Source organism: Microchirus variegatus (assembly GCF_963457635.1).
Source record: "Microchirus variegatus genome assembly, chromosome: 2".
NCBI classification, from domain to species: Eukaryota; Metazoa; Chordata; class Actinopteri; order Pleuronectiformes; family Soleidae; genus Microchirus; species Microchirus variegatus.
In genome coordinates this window covers 44,978,813-44,997,088 of record NC_139803.1, presented here as the reverse complement: position 1 = coordinate 44,997,088, position 18,276 = coordinate 44,978,813, and the positions used below count along the sequence as shown (strand labels likewise).

The following is an 18,276-nucleotide window of genomic DNA, read 5'->3' as shown; positions in this document are numbered from 1 at the left end:
ATTAGTGTTCAAAGCTCAACAGTCCTCTGGATGTTTATCAAACCAACATATTCCAACACAATTCCACATTGTAACGTGCTTATTTGCGAAAATATATGACAACGAAAATGTTCCTCGGCATCTTTGTTGAAAAGTATCAGCCGGATCGCTGAATCCGCAAAGCATCATGGGTAATTTCATCTTCCACTTCTTTTTAAGGCTGCGTCAGAGCTCACTACAATTTTGAGGGTTGATTATAAGGAGAAAATCACATTTCCTCTTGGACCTAGCTACACGAGAACAAGCTAAATGTAGAGTTAGGGGTAACATGTAGGGTTAGTGGAGGTGTTAGGACGTGGTCTGACCCTCTTGTTTGTCTTGTTTGTCCTCAGCACACCAGTGCAGGAGCAGAGGGCTCCGGTCAGGCCTTGGCCTCCCCCGGCTCTTGCCTGGAGGAGTTCCGCAGCGCCCCCTTCATCGAGTGCCACGGCCGAGGAACCTGCAACTACTACGGCAACTCCTACTCCTTCTGGCTGGCAACTGTGGAACAGTCTGAGATGTTCAGGTATGGACTGCCCCCTAGTGGCCTCCAGTGTTTGAGTATATGTTATGTTATTGCGTCCTCTCTCTCTCTGACCGCGCTCTGACCTTTGACCTCTACAGGAAGCCTCAGTCAGAGACTCTGAAGGCAGGAAACCTACGAACCCGCGTCAGCCGCTGCGTGGTCTGCATGAAGAGGACGTAACGGCACACGCCCACGAGCCACGCCCACTTTTCCCAGGGAGTCGAACGTGATTGGACGACGGGGAGACAAGTAGTGGTGGTAGGAGGGGGTGGTGTTGGGTGTTGGTCGCCACGGCGACGAGGTGGAATTCCAATGGTGCGTTGTCTCCGTAAACAATGGTGCTACTGCGACACAGCTTCAAAAAAAAAACTGACGCAAACAAATCTTTACATTCAGTCTTTGTTTTTCTTCAGAAGTACCTCAGAAAATATAAATATAAATATATATCTATCTTCACTTAAAGGTGCCATGACGGACGCGTGACTTTACTCTTCTTCTTCTTCTTTTTTTTAACACGATCGTTCGTCGTTTTTTTTTGCGTGGGATGCAACGATATCGCAATCTCACGATCCGATAAAACCTCAGTGCGATATTTGCCGCAGTATCGCGATCGCAATGTAGCCGCGAGCCGCCTGCGCCGCTGCGTTAGCATTAGCGACATCTAGCGGCGAGACTGCAGATTGCAGAACTACGGCGGCCTTCGCAGATAATCATACGACTTTTATTTGAACGTGATTATTTCTGCTGATAAATTATTAGAGGCGGAGTGCAAAGGATTATGGGTACTTCCTCCGTACGTTTGAAAAAAAAAAGTTTGTTCTCAGGATATCGTGAAAATGACGATAACTTTTCATCCCATTTTTAGTTTATCTTTTTCATTCACTCATTCATTCACTCATTCATTCACTCACTCATTCACTCACTCATTCATTCATTCACTCATTAGTGCTGCGTTTTTGTTCTGTTTTTTCTTCGTAACGAGGACTGGATTGTTACCAAATCGGCACTTTGACTTCGGAACATCCAACGATGCGATGCACTGATGACGAGCTTTTCCTTAACCACTCCCCTTTTCTCTCTCTCGCGCTCTTATGTTACCTGTGGTGGTACTAACTCCTCCCTGCTTTAGCCCCGCCTCCTTTCCTTCATGTTTTTATTTTTTTATGTAAGTAAAATTGTGTATATTGTGTTTTGGGGTCAGTACCAGCTGTTTTTTTTGTTTGAAATGTTTTTAATTAAACCATTTCCAGGTTACACACAAACACACACACATACACACACACACACACACACACACACACACACACACACACACACACACACACACACACACACACACACACACACACATACACACACACACTCATTCATTCACTGCTTCACTCACATTCACCAGCTCATATTGTACAAAGTAAGGCTTTTATGAATGAAACAGTATTTTATATATAATAAATATATATTTGAAAAAAAGAGGATTAAAAAGTATATAAACTTTTTTTCGGGGATTGTTCGCGTTTTTTCATCGACGTCGTCGTCGTCGTCGCATTTCACCGCCAAAATAAAAGCTGCGTAACTACTGAGCACAGACCTGTTCCCTCAAACACGACAGTCTTGTACGATATTAACGAACGCTTTCGCCTTTTTGTCCTTGATTTGTAGAACGAACATTAATAATAATATTAATAATAATAACAGAAATAAACGTGGGATTTGCTTGTAGCTTTGAGTTTAACGATCGAGGGAATGTGACGGATTATCTCTTTAGTTTTTTGTTTGTGGGAAACATTTCCAGGTGCTGGGTTTACTGTTAAACATCTGTAAAACATCTGTAAAACATCTATAAAACATGTGTAAACATGTGTAAAACATGTAAACATGTGTAAACATGTGTAAAACAGCGGAGGTTTGTGGGACGAGTTTTACTTTTCCAACCCCAAATTCTTGAAAATCCACCTTTCACTTGAATTTCTCTCTAAAATGGGTTCATGTGTTCACTCTGGATGAATCAGGTGTTAAAGTTCTCCTGATGTACTGTACGTCTACAAGAGCTGTGTGTGTGTGTGTGGGGGGGGGGGGGGGCATGTGATTTTATTGTTCTTTTATTGTTTTTTTTTTTTTTAGAAACTGCTTTTATGAATTCTAATTTTATCAAACTGGGTTACGATTTAAAGCAACTGTGTATTAATTGATTTTTTTCATGTTATATTATCCAGAAGTTGTTATAAACTTTTAAGACTGAAATAAATCTGATGTCCAAAGTGTCGTCTCTGAAAAAAATAAAAACACATTTCAGGTCATTTTTATCCTCGAAACAATAAAATCTACGATATCTACGTCACATGATCACGTCTTTATCTCAGTGTTAAACTGAAGTTTGTAAACCACTCACTCTCCCACACCAAAGTCACTCACTCTCTCAGAAGTGACATTGTGATTATTTGTCATTTCAGAATCTTACAACAGATTCTCCAGAGTCACAGTGTGTTACAGCCAGAGTCCAGCAGGTGGCAGCATCACTGCACAGAGTCACAGGAAACACAAGTGTACACACGTTGACTGTGAATCAGAGGAAACATTTTAAAGAACCAAAAAATTACCTTAATGTCCAGATTATTTGAGATTAATATATTAAAGACGCAGTAAAGTGATGACATTGAATGAATAAAAAGAGAAATAACCTGGAGTAAACATGACAACACAAACTGAGATACATGTTTGAGGTTCAGCAGCAGAGGGCGCTCACAGCACAGTCATTTTCCTGCCTCAGATTATATTTTATTTAAATGGTCAAACTCTGATCTTAAAGAAAGTGAAGCCAAAGCTCAGGCTCATAATCTGAGGTGTGTGTGTGTGTGTGTGTGTGTGTGTGTGTGTGTGTGTGTGTGTGTGTGTGTGTGTGTCACCTTAGTTCATCCCATTACCAAACACATGGATTACACACCTGTCCCTGAGCTCAAAGGACCACAGTGTCCTGCCAAAGTGTCCTTAAGCAAGACACAGAGGACCTGCTGCTGCTGCTGGTCCTCTGCTGCCTCGTGTGGTCACTTTGTGTCACTGTGTGTGTGTGTGTGTCACTCTGAGCTGACATGGACTTCAGATTGTTTTGACAGTCGGACTTTAGCCTTTAGCCTCGATCACCTGAGCAGAATAAACAGAAGGAGGAAACAAAAAGGATTATTGACAGAGACAAAGGTCAAAGGTCAAGATGTCACATGACTGACGAGGAAAAACAGCACTTTTTATGTTTGTTCTTTTTTTTATTGTGTTTTTAGATTCAAAGTTTGACCTAAAGTCAAAAACTAAACCACTGACCTACATGAATGAATGAATGGATGAATGAATGATGCATCATTAAAGTGTTGTTTATATCATAGATGTAATTTCAGCGTTTAAAAACACATTCTAAAGCTTCAGCAGAGTCGTGTTTTGTTGCTATCGCTGAGTCGTGATTGCTAAGTTTGAAGAAAAATAAGCTAGCATTCATGAATTCTTAAAGACCAACTTAGCCGTTAGCTTGCTGTCCTCAAAACCTGTCTTTAAAAGTGAAGTAAGAATGCTACATTAAAACATTAGCGTACTCACCCAATGCTATCATTAGCGTAATCGCCTCGTAAAGGCACCAACTGTAAAAAGAAAACGCTGAAAAAAAAGCAGTTAGCGTGTTTTCATACATTGTGAACGTGATAAATTAGCTTGCTAGCATTATGCCAGTTAGATAATCGAGCAACATTTGCTAACTGCTATGCTAATCTCCGTCTAAAATCAGACATTTGAACTTGGTGATGGACGCAGCAGTGAGTGGTTTGACAAAGTGACACATCTGAGCAGCAGGGGGCGCTCAGCATCATACACTCCACAAAATCAAGACAGAGGAGAGCCGGTTGTTTACATGAACACATTTTTATTGCAATAGCTCTATCCAAAGCAAAAAAGTTTTGATAAATATAAACACTATGCCGATGCTCAACTGGCCTCCGAGTGCCCTCAGGCCCCGCCCCCTTTCCCCTCCGCAAGAAAACCAGAGAAAGGCGGAACTAAAAGAAAAACAAAAAAACGGGGGAGGGGCGACTCGCGAGGCGCTGATCATAACATGAAAAAAGCGACAACTTGAGTTTTTCCTATTTACAGATTTGTTTCCATTTTCTCTCTTTTTTTTCTTCTTTTTTTTGTATAAGACGAACGTCGCTGAAAAATAATGCACATACGAAGGACACGCCCCCTCCACGCGCTCTCTGCCGACGCAACCTCGCTCGAGTAAAGCTAATAAACAACAGCATTCAACGTGGAAAATAAGAACGCGGGGGCGGGGCTTTAGTCGCGAGATTTAGCCCCGCCCCCTCTCCTCCGCCGCCAAAATCAGAGCCACGCCTGAAAGCGAGGCAGCGAATCATCATCATCATCATCATCATCGTCGTCGTCGTCGTGGTCAAGTTGTCCGACTGTTTCCTGTTTCCTGTTACTACACAGCAGCAAATAAAGTGGAATATAGTTACAAAAAATAAACATTAGGCCGAGGTCGCGACCTCACGTCTTTATACAAATAACTGCAAAATGCCTTTGTACTCTTAAAAAAAATACTACACTTGTTTTGATTGGTTTGCAGAGAAAACCTCGCCAAAATAAAAGCACAAAAAAAGAAGAATCAGATGATTATTTTCCCCCTCTGTAAACAAAGATAATCAAAGAAACAACAGATGGAGAGGAAAAAGGAAAGGTTTGCATAACGATGCAGTTCCTACGTCTTCTCTGCCGGGATTATATAGGTTTATATTTATATATTTATATTTCTATATATGTACGCGCAGGTCGAATGACAAAAACAACAATTCATCAACATCAGAATCAGTAACGCTCAGTTTTGAGGTCGAACCGTTGCCAAAATAAAACACAGATTCTGTGTAAATTTAATCCCAAAATACGACGAAGAACCAAACACGAGAAGAGGAAACGAAAAAATAATCTCCGCTCGTACATTTTATCGTCGTCGCCGTCGTTAGAACAAAAAGCAGGAAGTGAATCCTCCACTCAAACAGCGCAGGTTATTCCTCGTGTTTAAGTGAAACGTTTAAAAACTGTTTGTTAGGAATTTAAAAGACGTTTTCACTGAGAATCAACGACTCGACGAGACCAAGAAGATTCACCGCGATTAAAAAAAAAAAAAAAACAAGGTGAAATTCAACAAACGGCCACTAGGATTGTCTTAATCTGAGCAAAAACATTCTTCTATCACTGTAATCTCAGAGGATTTTAAGGTGGGAAACCGCAGCGTTTATTAACGTCTCAGAAACATGGACATGAAGTCATGAGCGAGGCGTTCAGTGAACACGTGAACGTTCATGTGTTCACTGAACGTTCGGTGAACACATGAACGTCCGGTGAACACGTGAACGTTCAGTGAACACATGAACGCAGACGAGATTGTCCACACTTGTCTCTACGCTGTGAGACTCGTCTTCATCGGTCAATATTAAAAACAAAAACCCTAAGAAAACAACAGTAAAACACCAGATGAATGAATGAATGAATGAATGAATACTGAACAGGCGCGGTGAAATAGTGAGGACGATGTTAGCCTTTTCTCTCGTGCGGTCGATCGCTCGAAGGAAACGATAAATATGAGCCGATGAGTTTGTTTCAGTGTGAGAGGAGACGCTGGTCAACACTGTGTGTGTGTGTGTGTGTGTGTGTGTGTGTGTGTGTGTGTGTGTGTGTGTGTGTGTGTGTGTGTGTGTGTGTGTGTGTGTGTGTGTGTGTGTGTGTGTGTGTGTCAAGTATGTCCACCTGGGGCTGCAGCTCACGTTACTGGAAACCTCTTTACGTGAAAGTCAGTGAAGAAGACCCTGGCCTGTGTGTGTGTAAGAGTGTGTGTCTGTGTGTGTGTTTGAGGGTGTGTGTGTGTGTGTGTGTGTGTTTGAGGGTGTGTGTGTGTGAAGAATCTCGGACGTCATCACCCGTCGCTGAAACGGTGACTGCATGACGTGTGTAATGAGAGACACCATGTGACCATGACGTGTCCTCATGATGTACAGGTGTGTGTGTGTGTGTGTGTTTCATGTGTTCATCAGTCATGTGTTCACAGACCAGCGTCGACGTCTTTGTGCTTTTTACGTTTCACAGCGTTTTTGTTGTCGTTTTGGTGAAGACGTTTTTTCTTTCTTTCTCCCAACTAATGCTAATGCTAACGCTAACCTGAACTGTGCTAGGACCCGTGAGGTAACGATGTAACTGATAACAGTTTTTTTAAAAACAAACAAAAAAAACCAAACGCCTGCTTCAGCTGAGTTACGTAAACCGCCGTGTGTTTTGTACTTGTAATTTTTAGTTCCATGTCTTTTTTTTTTACATTGTTAGCGTTTCAGAGCAGCTAGCATTAAGCGCTACGTCAGCTAGCAAAGTAAAAATGTAGCAACAAAGTTTTAAAAAGGGGGGAAAAAATGAGATTTTTGAATTAAACACAAAATGAAATATTAGCGACCTGAAAAAACAAAGCTAGGCTAAGCTAGCTCACTGTTTCCTTTGTATTTAGCATTCAGAAGCTAAGTAAACACCGAATGAAGACATTTAGCAGCATCTGATCATTTTTCCCGCCTTTTTCACGTCTGTGAAAGACACGCAAACCCAGAAATGTTGGAAAATAAAAACAATAAAAACAATAAAAAAAAAAGAATAATTAGAATAAAATAAAATAAATGAAATGATCGGAGCCGTAGCAGCAGAGCGGGAAAACGTCTCCAAAACACAAACTATTCTTACTTTAAACTTAAGTCTCACAGTCGGATGTATATGTAGCTCGTTAGCTTAGCGATGAAGGGTAAAAACAGCTAGCAAGTGTAAAAAAAAACTTAAACTAGGTTTGGTTTTTCAATGAAACAAAAGCTAAAATGATGACAGAGGTAGCCGAGCTGTTTCCACGGTAACCAGCACATGGATGTAGTGTAAAGATACGACTTTTTCTCTTTGAACGTAAACGTGGACAAAATTAAGACGCGTGGTTTTCCCGCTCTGCTGAGAACATGAAAACATCAAAGAAACATCAAAGAATAAATAACCTGTGACGTCAGGTTCGTACACTGGCGTTGTACCGTCTGTTTAACAGCGAGCTGTTTGTCCTCGCGTCGGTTTGTTCGTAAAGTTTGCGAACACAGGTGAAAGTGGTGCAAAATTAAACGGGATCGCGTTCACGATAATCACTGTACGGTACCAAAGAGAGGAGGATTACGAGGAAAAAATGATATTTAACGCAACATAAACGTTTCTACATCAGTACCAGAAGAATAATAATAATTATAATATTAATAATGATAATAATAATAATAATGCCTTTGTTTAGCATCTCAGCATTCAGCTCCCTTTTCTGTCAAACATGTACCGTTCTGCCCCTGCAGTTACTGACACTGAACACTAGAGGGCAAAGCAGCGCTCACTGGCAGCATTGATTCTCGGTGGGGGGGGGGGGGGTTTAAAAAATAAAAAATAAAAAATAAAAAAAGGACAATATATATACATAAATGTATATATGATGAAACGCACTTTAAAAAAAACAGCAAGCGTTTCTTTTCTGTGGTGGTTTTTGTTTTCTGCGTCGAGAAGGAAGAAGCTGCTCAGTCCAGTCTGGGTGAAGGTCAGAGGTCAGAGGTCAGAGGTCACAGGCAGAGTCATGTGCCGCCAGGAGCAGAGAGATGAAGACGAGGAGGAGGAGGAGGAGGAGGAGGAGGAGGAGGAGGAGGGAACCTCCCTCTGACGTCCTCGCTCAGTCTGAGAGACAAAGACAGAGAGACAGTGAGCACCACAACAACAACAACAACAACAATAATCATGTGATTAAAGTCACACTTCATGTGTGTTACACTGCACTTTGGTGTGGGAGAGTGAGTGGTTTACAACCTTCAGTCTAACACTGAGATAAAGACGTGATCATGTGACGCAGACAGTAAGGATGTGAATCTTTGAGTTTCAATTCATACGATTCTTGATTCAAAAACTGATACAATGCAGTGTGTTAAAGCAAATCAAAACAGTTTATATAAGATAATGTGATTTTTAAATAAACTAAAATAAATTAACAAACATTAAGTTATTCATTCAAAACAAATAAAAACTTACTTCCTGTACAAAATAACTTAACTGCCTTTTTCTCCCAGAAGTGAGACAAATAAACTGTACACAAATAACACAAACTGCTGATTTATGTGATTTTTCAAAATAGAAACTTTTTTTTCTTTTTTGGAAAAATCGAATCCTATGTGAATTGATTTTTTCCCCCACAGCTCCCTGTCTGAGGGGGGCGCTCACGGTCATCAAACTAAACCTGAACTCTCACAGTCATTAATGTGCGATTATTGACCTTTAATGAAGTCAACAACAAACAGATTTGATCTCAATAATGTTGAGCTGCAGTCAAAACAGGAAGTTCATGAGAAGGCAAGTGTGTGAGAGAGAAACACACACACACACACACACACACACACACACACAGAGACAGACAGACAGACACACACACATCATTTCTGACCCTTGGATGATGTTGTATTTAGTTTAGTAGAGAATAAAAGTCGTTAACACAACAACAACAACAACAGAGTGCAGCTGCTGTGTGTGTGTGTGTGTGTAAGCTTTTTAAAGAAGCAGCGGTGCAGATGGACGACGTCTCAGCGCGAATGGGAGGACAAAATCTGTTTGTCTGGTAAATAAGTGAGAGTGGACGTGACCTTTGGATTCAGCTCTCTGCCAGCACACACACACACACACACAGTGGACTGTCAGGTTGGCTGTTTTGGCGTGGCGGTGGCGGTGGCGGCGGCCCAGTGGCCCCAGATGACCGGAGCGATGGCCGACGTCCAGCTGGGTGATTCCACTGAGAGCGAGAGCTTTGTCTGAGCCGACAATGAGCCGCACACGCCACAATACAGATGCTTTGACAGGGGGCGCTGCTGGAATGCTGCTGCGCTGTCTGTTCACCACACACACACACACAGGAGTGGGAGGAGCCACAGAGCGTGCACATGCAGCGCCGCCGTACAAAATATGATCTGAACAAACAAATCGTGGCCAAAGACAAACGGACCAACCTGGCAACCCAGAGAGCAGAACTACACACCACACACACATCAACCAGTCCTTTAGACTGAAAACACTTCCTGTTTCCTGTGAGTAAACAAACAACCTGGAGACTGAATAAAGACTCACTATAATACAACACAATATACACACAATACAACAAAAACTACTCACTCTCCCACACCAAAGCCCATAGAGAAAATCTGTGATTTTAGCTCACAGGGACACAGGAGCTGCTGGTCCTCTGCTGGTCACTTTGTGTCACTGAGTTAAGTCTAAATTAAATATTTTAAAAATCATTAATTGTAAGTAAGTGATGGAGGCAGCAGTGGATCAACAACTCCTGTGAACTCCTGTGTGCTGTGATGTTAAAATCACTGGTTTACTCTATGGACTTTGGTGTGGCAGAGTGAGTGACTTTGGTGTGAGAGAGTGAGTGACTTTGGTGTGGGAGAGTGAGTGACTTTGGTGTGGGAGAGTGAGTGACTTTGGTGTGGGAGAGTGAGTGGTTTACAAACTTCAGTTTAACACTGAGATAAAGATGTGAACATGTGACATAGATTTTATTAACTCAGTCTTTTGTTAGAGTGCCTTAAATCTGTTTTTCCCTCTGTGTATCAGGCTGGTTCTGAGCAGCAGGGGGCGCTCACAGCACAGACAACACTGTGTCAGTGTCTCATACATCAGCAGTTTTAAAAAACATGAACTATCACTTTAATTATCAGGCTGAGACACACAGAGGTCTCTGGGTTTGTCTTCAGTCCAGACGTGGACTTTGATCAAAACAAAGCTCTGAGGACACGAGACTGACTGACCTGACCTCAGATACACACACACACACACTAAAAACAGCATTTGTTTAACACCTGCATTACTGAACATAACACAGGTGTAGGACTGCATAATATATATATATGTACACATACGTGCAAGTGTATATATATATATACACACACATATATATATATACATATACATATATATACATACATATATACATACATATATATACACATATATACATCTATATATATACACATATGTACATATATGTATGTATTGACCAGAGCTAATTCTGAGATGATGAGAGTCACAGGAAGTGCAGAAGTGCTTTGTGTGCAGGTGTAATGGTTAATAAGTCTAACATGTGCATGCGCACACACACGCACACACACACGCACACACACACACACACACACACACACAGGCTCCTGTTACGAGCAGCGTTCCTCACATGGTCCATAAATTCATGTCAGTCTGTAAATAGAGCTGTAAATATAGACGTGGAGGTGGGAACGAGAGAGGAAAGGGCAGCAGCCTCACACCGGCTCACTCTGACCCTGATCACTCTGCCTCACCCTTTACCACCTCATCATCATCACCACTCTGCCCTCACCCAGGAGGAGGAGGAGGAGGAGGAAGAGGAGGATGAGGAAGAGGAGGAGGACGCTCACATCTGACCCTAAACTAAAGATGACAGTTTTTATCGTCGTCTCTCAATAAAAACGTGAATCCAGAACCTGTTTGGTTCAGAAAAAGACGAGGTTTTTTTGTCCACAAACTAAAACCATGTCTTTGTTTTTACGGAGCAAATAAAGCAGAACATTTAACATTTAACAAGCTGAACTCATTTCACTCACATGTGAGGATTTAACGTCTGCTAATAACTTCCATTCATTTGATTCATGCAGCTTTGTTCATCTGTCTGTCTGTCTGTCTGTCTGTGTGTGTGTCTGTCTGTCTGTCTGTCTATCTGTGTGTGTCTGTCTGTGTCTATCTGTCTGTGTGTGTGTCCGTCTACTGTCTGTGTGTGTGGGTTCTGTCTGTGTGTGTCTGTCTGTGTCTGTCTGTGTCTGTCTGTCTGTCTGTCTGTCTGTCTGTCCGTCTACTGTCTGTCTGTGTGTGTGGGTTCTGTCTGTGTCTGTCTGTCTCTGTCTCTGTCTGTCTGTCTGTCTGTCTCTGTCTGTCTGTGTGTGTGTCTGTCTGTCTGCCTGTCTGTCTCTCAGGTGGACGATCCAGGTGTCTCTCTCTCTCCACCACAGCTGACAGGAAGTGCATTCCTGAGTGATGATGATGCGTTTCCTCTCAGCGCGGCTGTGTGCCGTGACACGCCGCCGCTGCAATTACAGCCACATCAAAGGCTGCCTGACATGACTCAGCGTGCGCACACACACACACACACACACACACACACACACACACACACACACACACACACACACACACACACACTCTACCTTGCATCTCTGTTCAACAACATGATAAACAAATGAGTCAGTCGCTGCTTGTGGAGAATCCTGACTCATGCTCTCTCTCTCTCTGTCACACACACACACACACACAGAGTGAAAACATCCTTTTTTTCTTCCTCAAACGCGTCTAAAAACTCGACCTCATCAAACTCAGTTCAAATCAGTTTATGTGATTTTTCAGCTTCTTAAATGTGGATATTTTCTTCTTCCTTTGCTCCATAAAGCAAAACAAAGACGTCTGAGGACGTTTGACGAACACTGATCATCATGAGTTACAGCTCTGACATCAGAACACATGATGAAATATTCACAAAGATCCTACGAAAGGGATTTTACGGATTAAAGTCAAATCAGGGCAATAATCAACAGATAAATTGATTGAAAATGGTTAATTGCAGCCCTAATATGGACAGAAATGTTAATCTCATTAAAACAGTGATATAAATCACAATAACACTGATCTCAGTTTCACTTGATTTCTTTTGTTTTTGCTCTGACGACAGATCAGAGTGTAAACAGACAAACGCCCACTGGAGTTCACCCACTGTGTCTCTGCAGGACATGCTGACACAAAGAAAAGAGACGCACATGCTCAGACAGGCTCACACACACACACACACACGCGCACACACACACACACACACACACACACACACACACACACGCAGCAGCTACAAAGACGAGAAGACGCTGCCTTTTTCTGACACGATTCCGTCCAAACTTGACCTCAGATAAACCTCTGTTCATTCACACACACAGACACAGACACAGACACAGACACACACCCCTCCCCCACACACACAGACACACACACCCGTGCCACTTCCTGTTCCTGTGGACAGTGTGAGGACAGAGTGGACAGAGACACCTTTAAAAACAGGATCACAAACAGCCTCGGTCACTGGTGTTTGTGTGTGTGTTAGTGTGTGAATGGATGAAACTACGAGGCTAATAATAGCAGAACAGTAACTCTGGGTTATTTTAGAGGCAGGAGAAGAAGAAGAAGAAGACACTCTCACACTCTCACACTCGTCCTCATATTTAAACACAAAAGAATGACAGTGTTTTTCTGCTGCTGCTGATTTTACTGCTCATTATTATGACGATGACTTTAAAACATGGATGTCACTACTGTTGTTGTTGTTGTTGTTGTTGTTGTTGTTGTTGTTAGCGTTACAGAGCTGTAGATGTTATATCAAACTACGAGACGATGAATTCTATCTTAGTGAAATGATTTCAGTGTTTTTAGATTCAAAGCTTCACAACATCGTGTAAATGTTGACACACAGACACACACGTGTGTAGAAACTCACCCTTTGTTTTCGTGGCGATTCCGTCAGATTTGGTGAAGTCTATACTGGCGTAGGCGCCGTTCTCGGGCAGAGGCACCGCCCCCACCGCCGCCGCCGCCGCCGTCGTGGAGCTCCCGTTGCTGCTGCTGCTGCTGGTTCCCAGGCTGCTGGTGTCCTCCCTCAGCTCCAGGGCGATGTAGTTGAGGCCGTTCTGGTAGCCCACCGACATGTTCCTGCACATTCTCCCAGCAGCCCCGGCACCAGAGGACGAGGACGAGGACGAGGAGGACGAAGCTGACGTCCCAGGAGCAGCTGATGGGGCGAGCAGAGCCGGGGAATCTCCCACGCCGTCCACAGACATCCACACACTGTCAAAGGATGCAGAGCTGGCCCAGCGTGACCCCTGACCCTCGGTTAGGTATGACCCGTTTGGGGCTGTGGGGTTCAGAGTGGGGTGGGCGGTGGAGGACGAGGCTCCTCCTCCTCCTCCTGAGGGAGTGGAGTTAGAGGAGGACGTGGAGGAGAAGGTCTCCGAGCTGTGTCTCCTCCGGCCCTGGGGGTCGGGTCGAACCACCTTGGGCTCCGGCGGCTGCGTCGTCGTCCGTCCTGGACTTGACGGAGGGAGGGGCGGGGACATGGATGAAGGTGAGGCGGAGGGGGTGTGGCCATAACGTCCTTCTATAACACACAGGTGCTGCAGCATCGCCGTGGGGCTGGTTTGTGTCCTCTCACCTCTGCTGAGGTTAAAGGTCATGTCCGTGTAGTCGTCGCCCATCGACCTCCAGTGACCTCCGGCGGGGACTCCGGAGGAGGCGGGGTTGTTAGCCAGCGGTCTGATGTAGCTGGGGGGGTTCCACGGGGCCACGAGGCTGGGTCTGGGCGACTGTTTTTTATCCTGATGATCTGACTCCACCTCCACGCTCATGTAGTCCTGCTGGGCGGGGGGCTGAGGGGGGGAGCGGCGGAGGTCAGCGGAGGCCAGAGAAGGAGCTTCATCCTGGGCAGAGTAAGGGTAGGCGGGGGGCTGCTGTTGGTGGGGGTAGTGCTCACCAAACTCTATGTTGATGTACTCTCCAGGACTGGACGGCCCCGCCCCCTCAGAGGAGGCGGCAGAGGCGGAGCCTGGCGCGGCGGCGCCTGCGGACGCCGCGGACGACTCACTCAACCGCAGCGGACCGTGGAAACTCCTCCTCCCTAAAGGGAGGCGGTTGGGTCTGGAGGCGCGGCGGTCGACCATCGCCGCCGTCGTGTGATGAGCGCCGTACGGCGGCGGTGGATGAGAAGGGGTGGAGCTGCTACTCCCTGCGCCGCCCCTCCTCTCTGGGGCTGATAACGAAGCTGTGGCAACTGATGAGTAAACGGGTTTGGCAGGAGAACTCATCGGAACGTACTCGCCGTACTCTTTGTCGTCTCTTTCTCTGGTGGGCGGGGCTTTGTAGGAGCGAGGGAGCGAGAAGTAGGGGCTGTAAGACTTGGGGGTGCCCTCGGGGGTCCCGGGCGTGAAATATCCACCGCCGCCTTCGTTTGAGAGCTGACGACTCCCGCTGTTACTGTACGACATGTCCATGTACTCTCCGTTCTCGGGTCTCTCTGCTATACTGTCTCCTGCTGCTGCACTGGAGCACACCTGCACAGGGGAAGGGGAGGAGCCACTGGCCCCGCCCCCGGGCAGCATCATCATGTAACCGTGGGAGTCAGTGGAGGAGGAGGAGGAGGACTGAGGGTGGGCTGCACGGGCTGCCAACGCCGGGCTGTGGAACTGAGGGGAGTGGGAGTAAGAGCTGGGTTGCATAGGCATGTAGTCAGGGGGCGTGTCCCGAGGGGGCGTGTCCCGAGGCGACGCAGCCACGCCGCACAGCATGGGCATGTAGCCGCCGTCTTCCTTAGCAGATGTGGAGGCGAGAGGAGGACGCTCGCTGCTGCCTCCGCTGGCTTCTGTCCGCGACAGCGTGGACGGGCGACTCTGCTGACTGTGTTCAGAGCAGGAGCTGTAATCAGAGCGCAGGGAGGACGAGGAGGAGGACGGACCTCCTCGCAGCAGCCCGCCGCCAAACGGCAACACCACGTCCGACTCCTCGTCCAGAGAGAAGTTGGTCTGGGTCATTTTCTGGTAAACTGCGACGCCAGAACCACCAGTGGCTCCACCTGAAGGTCTGGTGAAGGAGTGCGTCCTCCGCCGTAACGACGACGAAGAGAAGCGCTCGTCTTCTGCGGCCGATGAGCTCTCGTCTCGCGGCGTGTCGGCACCGCTGGTGTTAGACGACGCGGCGCTGTTGGCGCCAAACACCTCGCGGTTCCAGCCCATGGCCATGTAGTCATTCAGACAGTTCTCCTCTCTGATCGGCGGCGTGTTGCCCAGAGAGTCCGGCGTGTTGCTCCGCACGCGGAAGTACCGGAAGTCGCCGGGGCTGGAGCCGTACTCGTCCGAGGAGTTGAAGCCGCCGTCGGACGGCGAGCCGCAGATGGAGGCGCTGGACGGGCGCGTTAGCGTGTCAGAGACGGAGCCGTGGCCGCTGCTGGACGACACGCTGACCGGACTGGTGGTGGAGGGGAAGTGCGAGACGGGGAGGGAGGCGGAGCGGGCGTGATAGGTGGACGACGAGCCCGGGATGGCTCTGACGTAGCGGCTGCCGCCCGTGTTTGTGCCGGCGTTTCCCGTGGAGACGCCGCCTCCTCCGCTGCCGCCGGCGCCGCCTTCCTGGCGACCGTGATGAGCGCGCACCGAGCCCAGGTGAACCAGACTTCCTGTGGCGGAGCGGAACGGCCGGTTCATCGTGCCCTCGCCCTCGCTCGACGTACGGAAGCGATAGCCGCTCGCCCCAGAGCTCTTACTCGAAGGCGGCGTCCCCACCACCGACTCTGTCCTCGACCGCCGCTGTAGTCCGGTCTGGCTGGGCGGCAGGTTCCCCAGGTGACGCCGCGTCGTGATGAACGGCATGGGGTTGGAGCCCGATGACTGGCTCTTGCTCCTCGGTCTGAACTCTGCGAAAGCCTTGAGGGCCTTCATGGTCTCCAGGATGGTCTCGTGCATGTTCTGAGCCACCACGGAGTCGTCCACCTGCATCCAGATCTCCCCCGGGCCGATGGAGGACGAGCGGCCCACCTCGATGAAGAAGAAGCTCTCGGAGTGACCGCAGCGCCTGATGTTCATCAGCTGAAGGTTCACACACGGAGTCTCAGAGTTCAACTTGACCAGGTGAATGGTTTTAGTGGACAAACATAAGCGATAAACGCCGGTGAGGTTTTTGGTTTGACCCAGTCCTTTAGGTTTCACGTTCACCTGCCACACCTCTTTGAAAACAGTACCTGGAGTGACAGTGCCGTACCCATCGTCCAGATCATCTGAATCCAGGTGACCTTTCTTGCCCTCGCTCATCAGCTCGCTGACGGCCACGTACCAGTCCTCCTGCTCCTGCTCGTTCTCAGCCACGATGGCAAAGTACTCGTCCTTGGTGTAAAGAGCGATGAGGTGTTTGCTTTTAGAATCCGCTCTTTTGTTCACAGTAAAGCACTGGTACAGGTAAATCACCCTCTTCGGGGGCGAGGGGGCCACCGCTCCGCCGCTCGCGGTGGCCGCGGCGGCCGCAGCAGCGGCAGCGGAGCGCAGGCTGCTCCTGAATTTCTTCTCGCTGTCGTAGTACTCCAGACGGCTCGGGCCCAGGTGACTGGCGGCCCGGAGCACGAAGAACCGCTTGTGTCCGTGTTTCTGCTTCCTCAGGTATCCACATTTGCGAATATCGTCCGCAACGTCCGAGGCGTTGGCGACGTTAACCGCCGCGTAGACATGGCTGCTGGAGGCGGGGGACGCGGCGGGGTCCTCGGCGTGTACCTGGCTGGAGGAGGAGGCTTTCCTGCCCGGGGACTCTGCCATGTTCTCCCCGGACAGATGCGGCTGCTGCTGCTGGTAGTGATGGTGGAGGAGGTGGTGGTTGGAGGGCGGTAAATGTTGATGAAAGCGAGAACCTCCTCCTCCTCCTCCTCCTCCTCCGCTGCCGCCGCCGCCGATATTAATTAACGGGGAAGAAGGGGGTTCCCCGACCGAGCCGTCGTCTCCGTTGGCGGCCGCAGGTTTGTCCCTCTGCTGCGGCTCCACCATCAACATGGCTGCCTTCCCCTCCTGGTAGTTGGTGAAATTCGCCATCACACAGCTCCACTCAGAGGTCACCGGTCACCAACAGGCTAATCCGCGCCGACCTGGAGCCCATTGCTGTTGCGGGGGGACGAGCTCCCCGGTCCGGGGCTAGGCCAGCTAACGTTGACGGCTCAGATTTACAGTCCTCGCGCACACACGCACACACACACACACACACACCGGCTTTGTTATTCCACCACGAAGAAGAAGAAGAAGAAAAAGAACAAACGAGCCGCGTGATCCGTTCAGCGGCGAGGCGGGAACTCCGGCGCGAGCTCTTTTTTCCTTCACGATACGAAGCCCGCGGAGCGCGACATGGCCCCGGTCAGCCTCACTGTGTCTGTGCCCGGGTTAGCTCGGGTTAGCTCGTTAGCTCGCGTTAGCTCCGCTCTGCTCCGCCTGTACACACACACACATACACATACACACACACGGCTCTCCGGGCCAGAGCACAAACAACACGTGACCGTCTGCGTCACACGCGGAGCAGGAGGCACAAAGACGCACACGCCGCCTGTGATTGGCTCGTCACGGTGACTGACGTGTGATGACAGGCGCTCGGGCCAATGACGCACGGGTGTTAGCGCTGTTGCGTCATCGGCGGCCACCAATGCCTGTGACGGGGTTAAAAATAGGTGGTGACTCCGCGGAACATGTCTGGAGTCTGTTGTTAAGGTTTGTGCAGCGCGTGTTTACGAGAGGGAAACTGATCTGAGACCTGCAGAGGGGCCACAGAGCCCCCTACAGGCGGACGGCGTCTCTGACACGTCATTATTCACATTATTCAACCAAAACACCAGGTTATATGAGCTGAGTGACCAAAATAACACTTGTTTTTTACGCAGTTAATCATTTTTTTTTATCCATTTATTGTTTATTTATTGTTATTGTTGAAATACAGATACTTGTGGAAGATTATCTATCTATTTATATATATAGAAAGAGATATATAGATCCATTTATATGTACAGAGAAAGAGAGAATCAATAAAAAATGATT

The 18,276-nt window shown here is 47.4% G+C and overlaps 2 protein-coding genes across 2 annotated transcripts in view; one reads left to right on the top strand and one right to left on the bottom strand.

Annotated features, from left to right (window-relative positions):
• col4a5 (collagen, type IV, alpha 5 (Alport syndrome)) overlaps positions 1-753 on the top strand; it is a 29,636-nt gene extending 28,883 nt beyond the window's left edge. The window contains exons 48-49 of the mRNA XM_083910842.1: positions 372-544; positions 643-753. Coding sequence (XP_083766968.1) covers positions 372-544; positions 643-724 — 255 coding nt within the window. The 3' untranslated portion in view covers positions 725-753. The remainder of the gene's footprint in view (positions 1-371; positions 545-642) is intronic.
• A 7,412-nt stretch (positions 754-8,165) lies between these two features.
• Positions 8,166-17,459, bottom strand: irs4b (insulin receptor substrate 4b). The gene is made up of 2 exons (XM_083885862.1): positions 13,167-17,459; positions 8,166-8,299 (listed from the first exon to the last, which is right to left on the bottom strand). The coding sequence occupies exons 1-2, from the start codon at positions 17,284-17,286 to the stop codon at positions 8,295-8,297; spliced, it is 4,125 nt and encodes a 1,374-aa protein (XP_083741988.1). The 5' UTR covers positions 17,287-17,459; the 3' UTR covers positions 8,166-8,294.
• Between the last annotated feature and the right edge of the window lie 817 nt (positions 17,460-18,276).

Coding starts and splice junctions, on each gene's coding strand:
- irs4b (XM_083885862.1), bottom strand. CDS start 17,286: ATGGCGAATTTCACCAACTACCAGGAGGGGAAGGCAGCCATGTTGATG.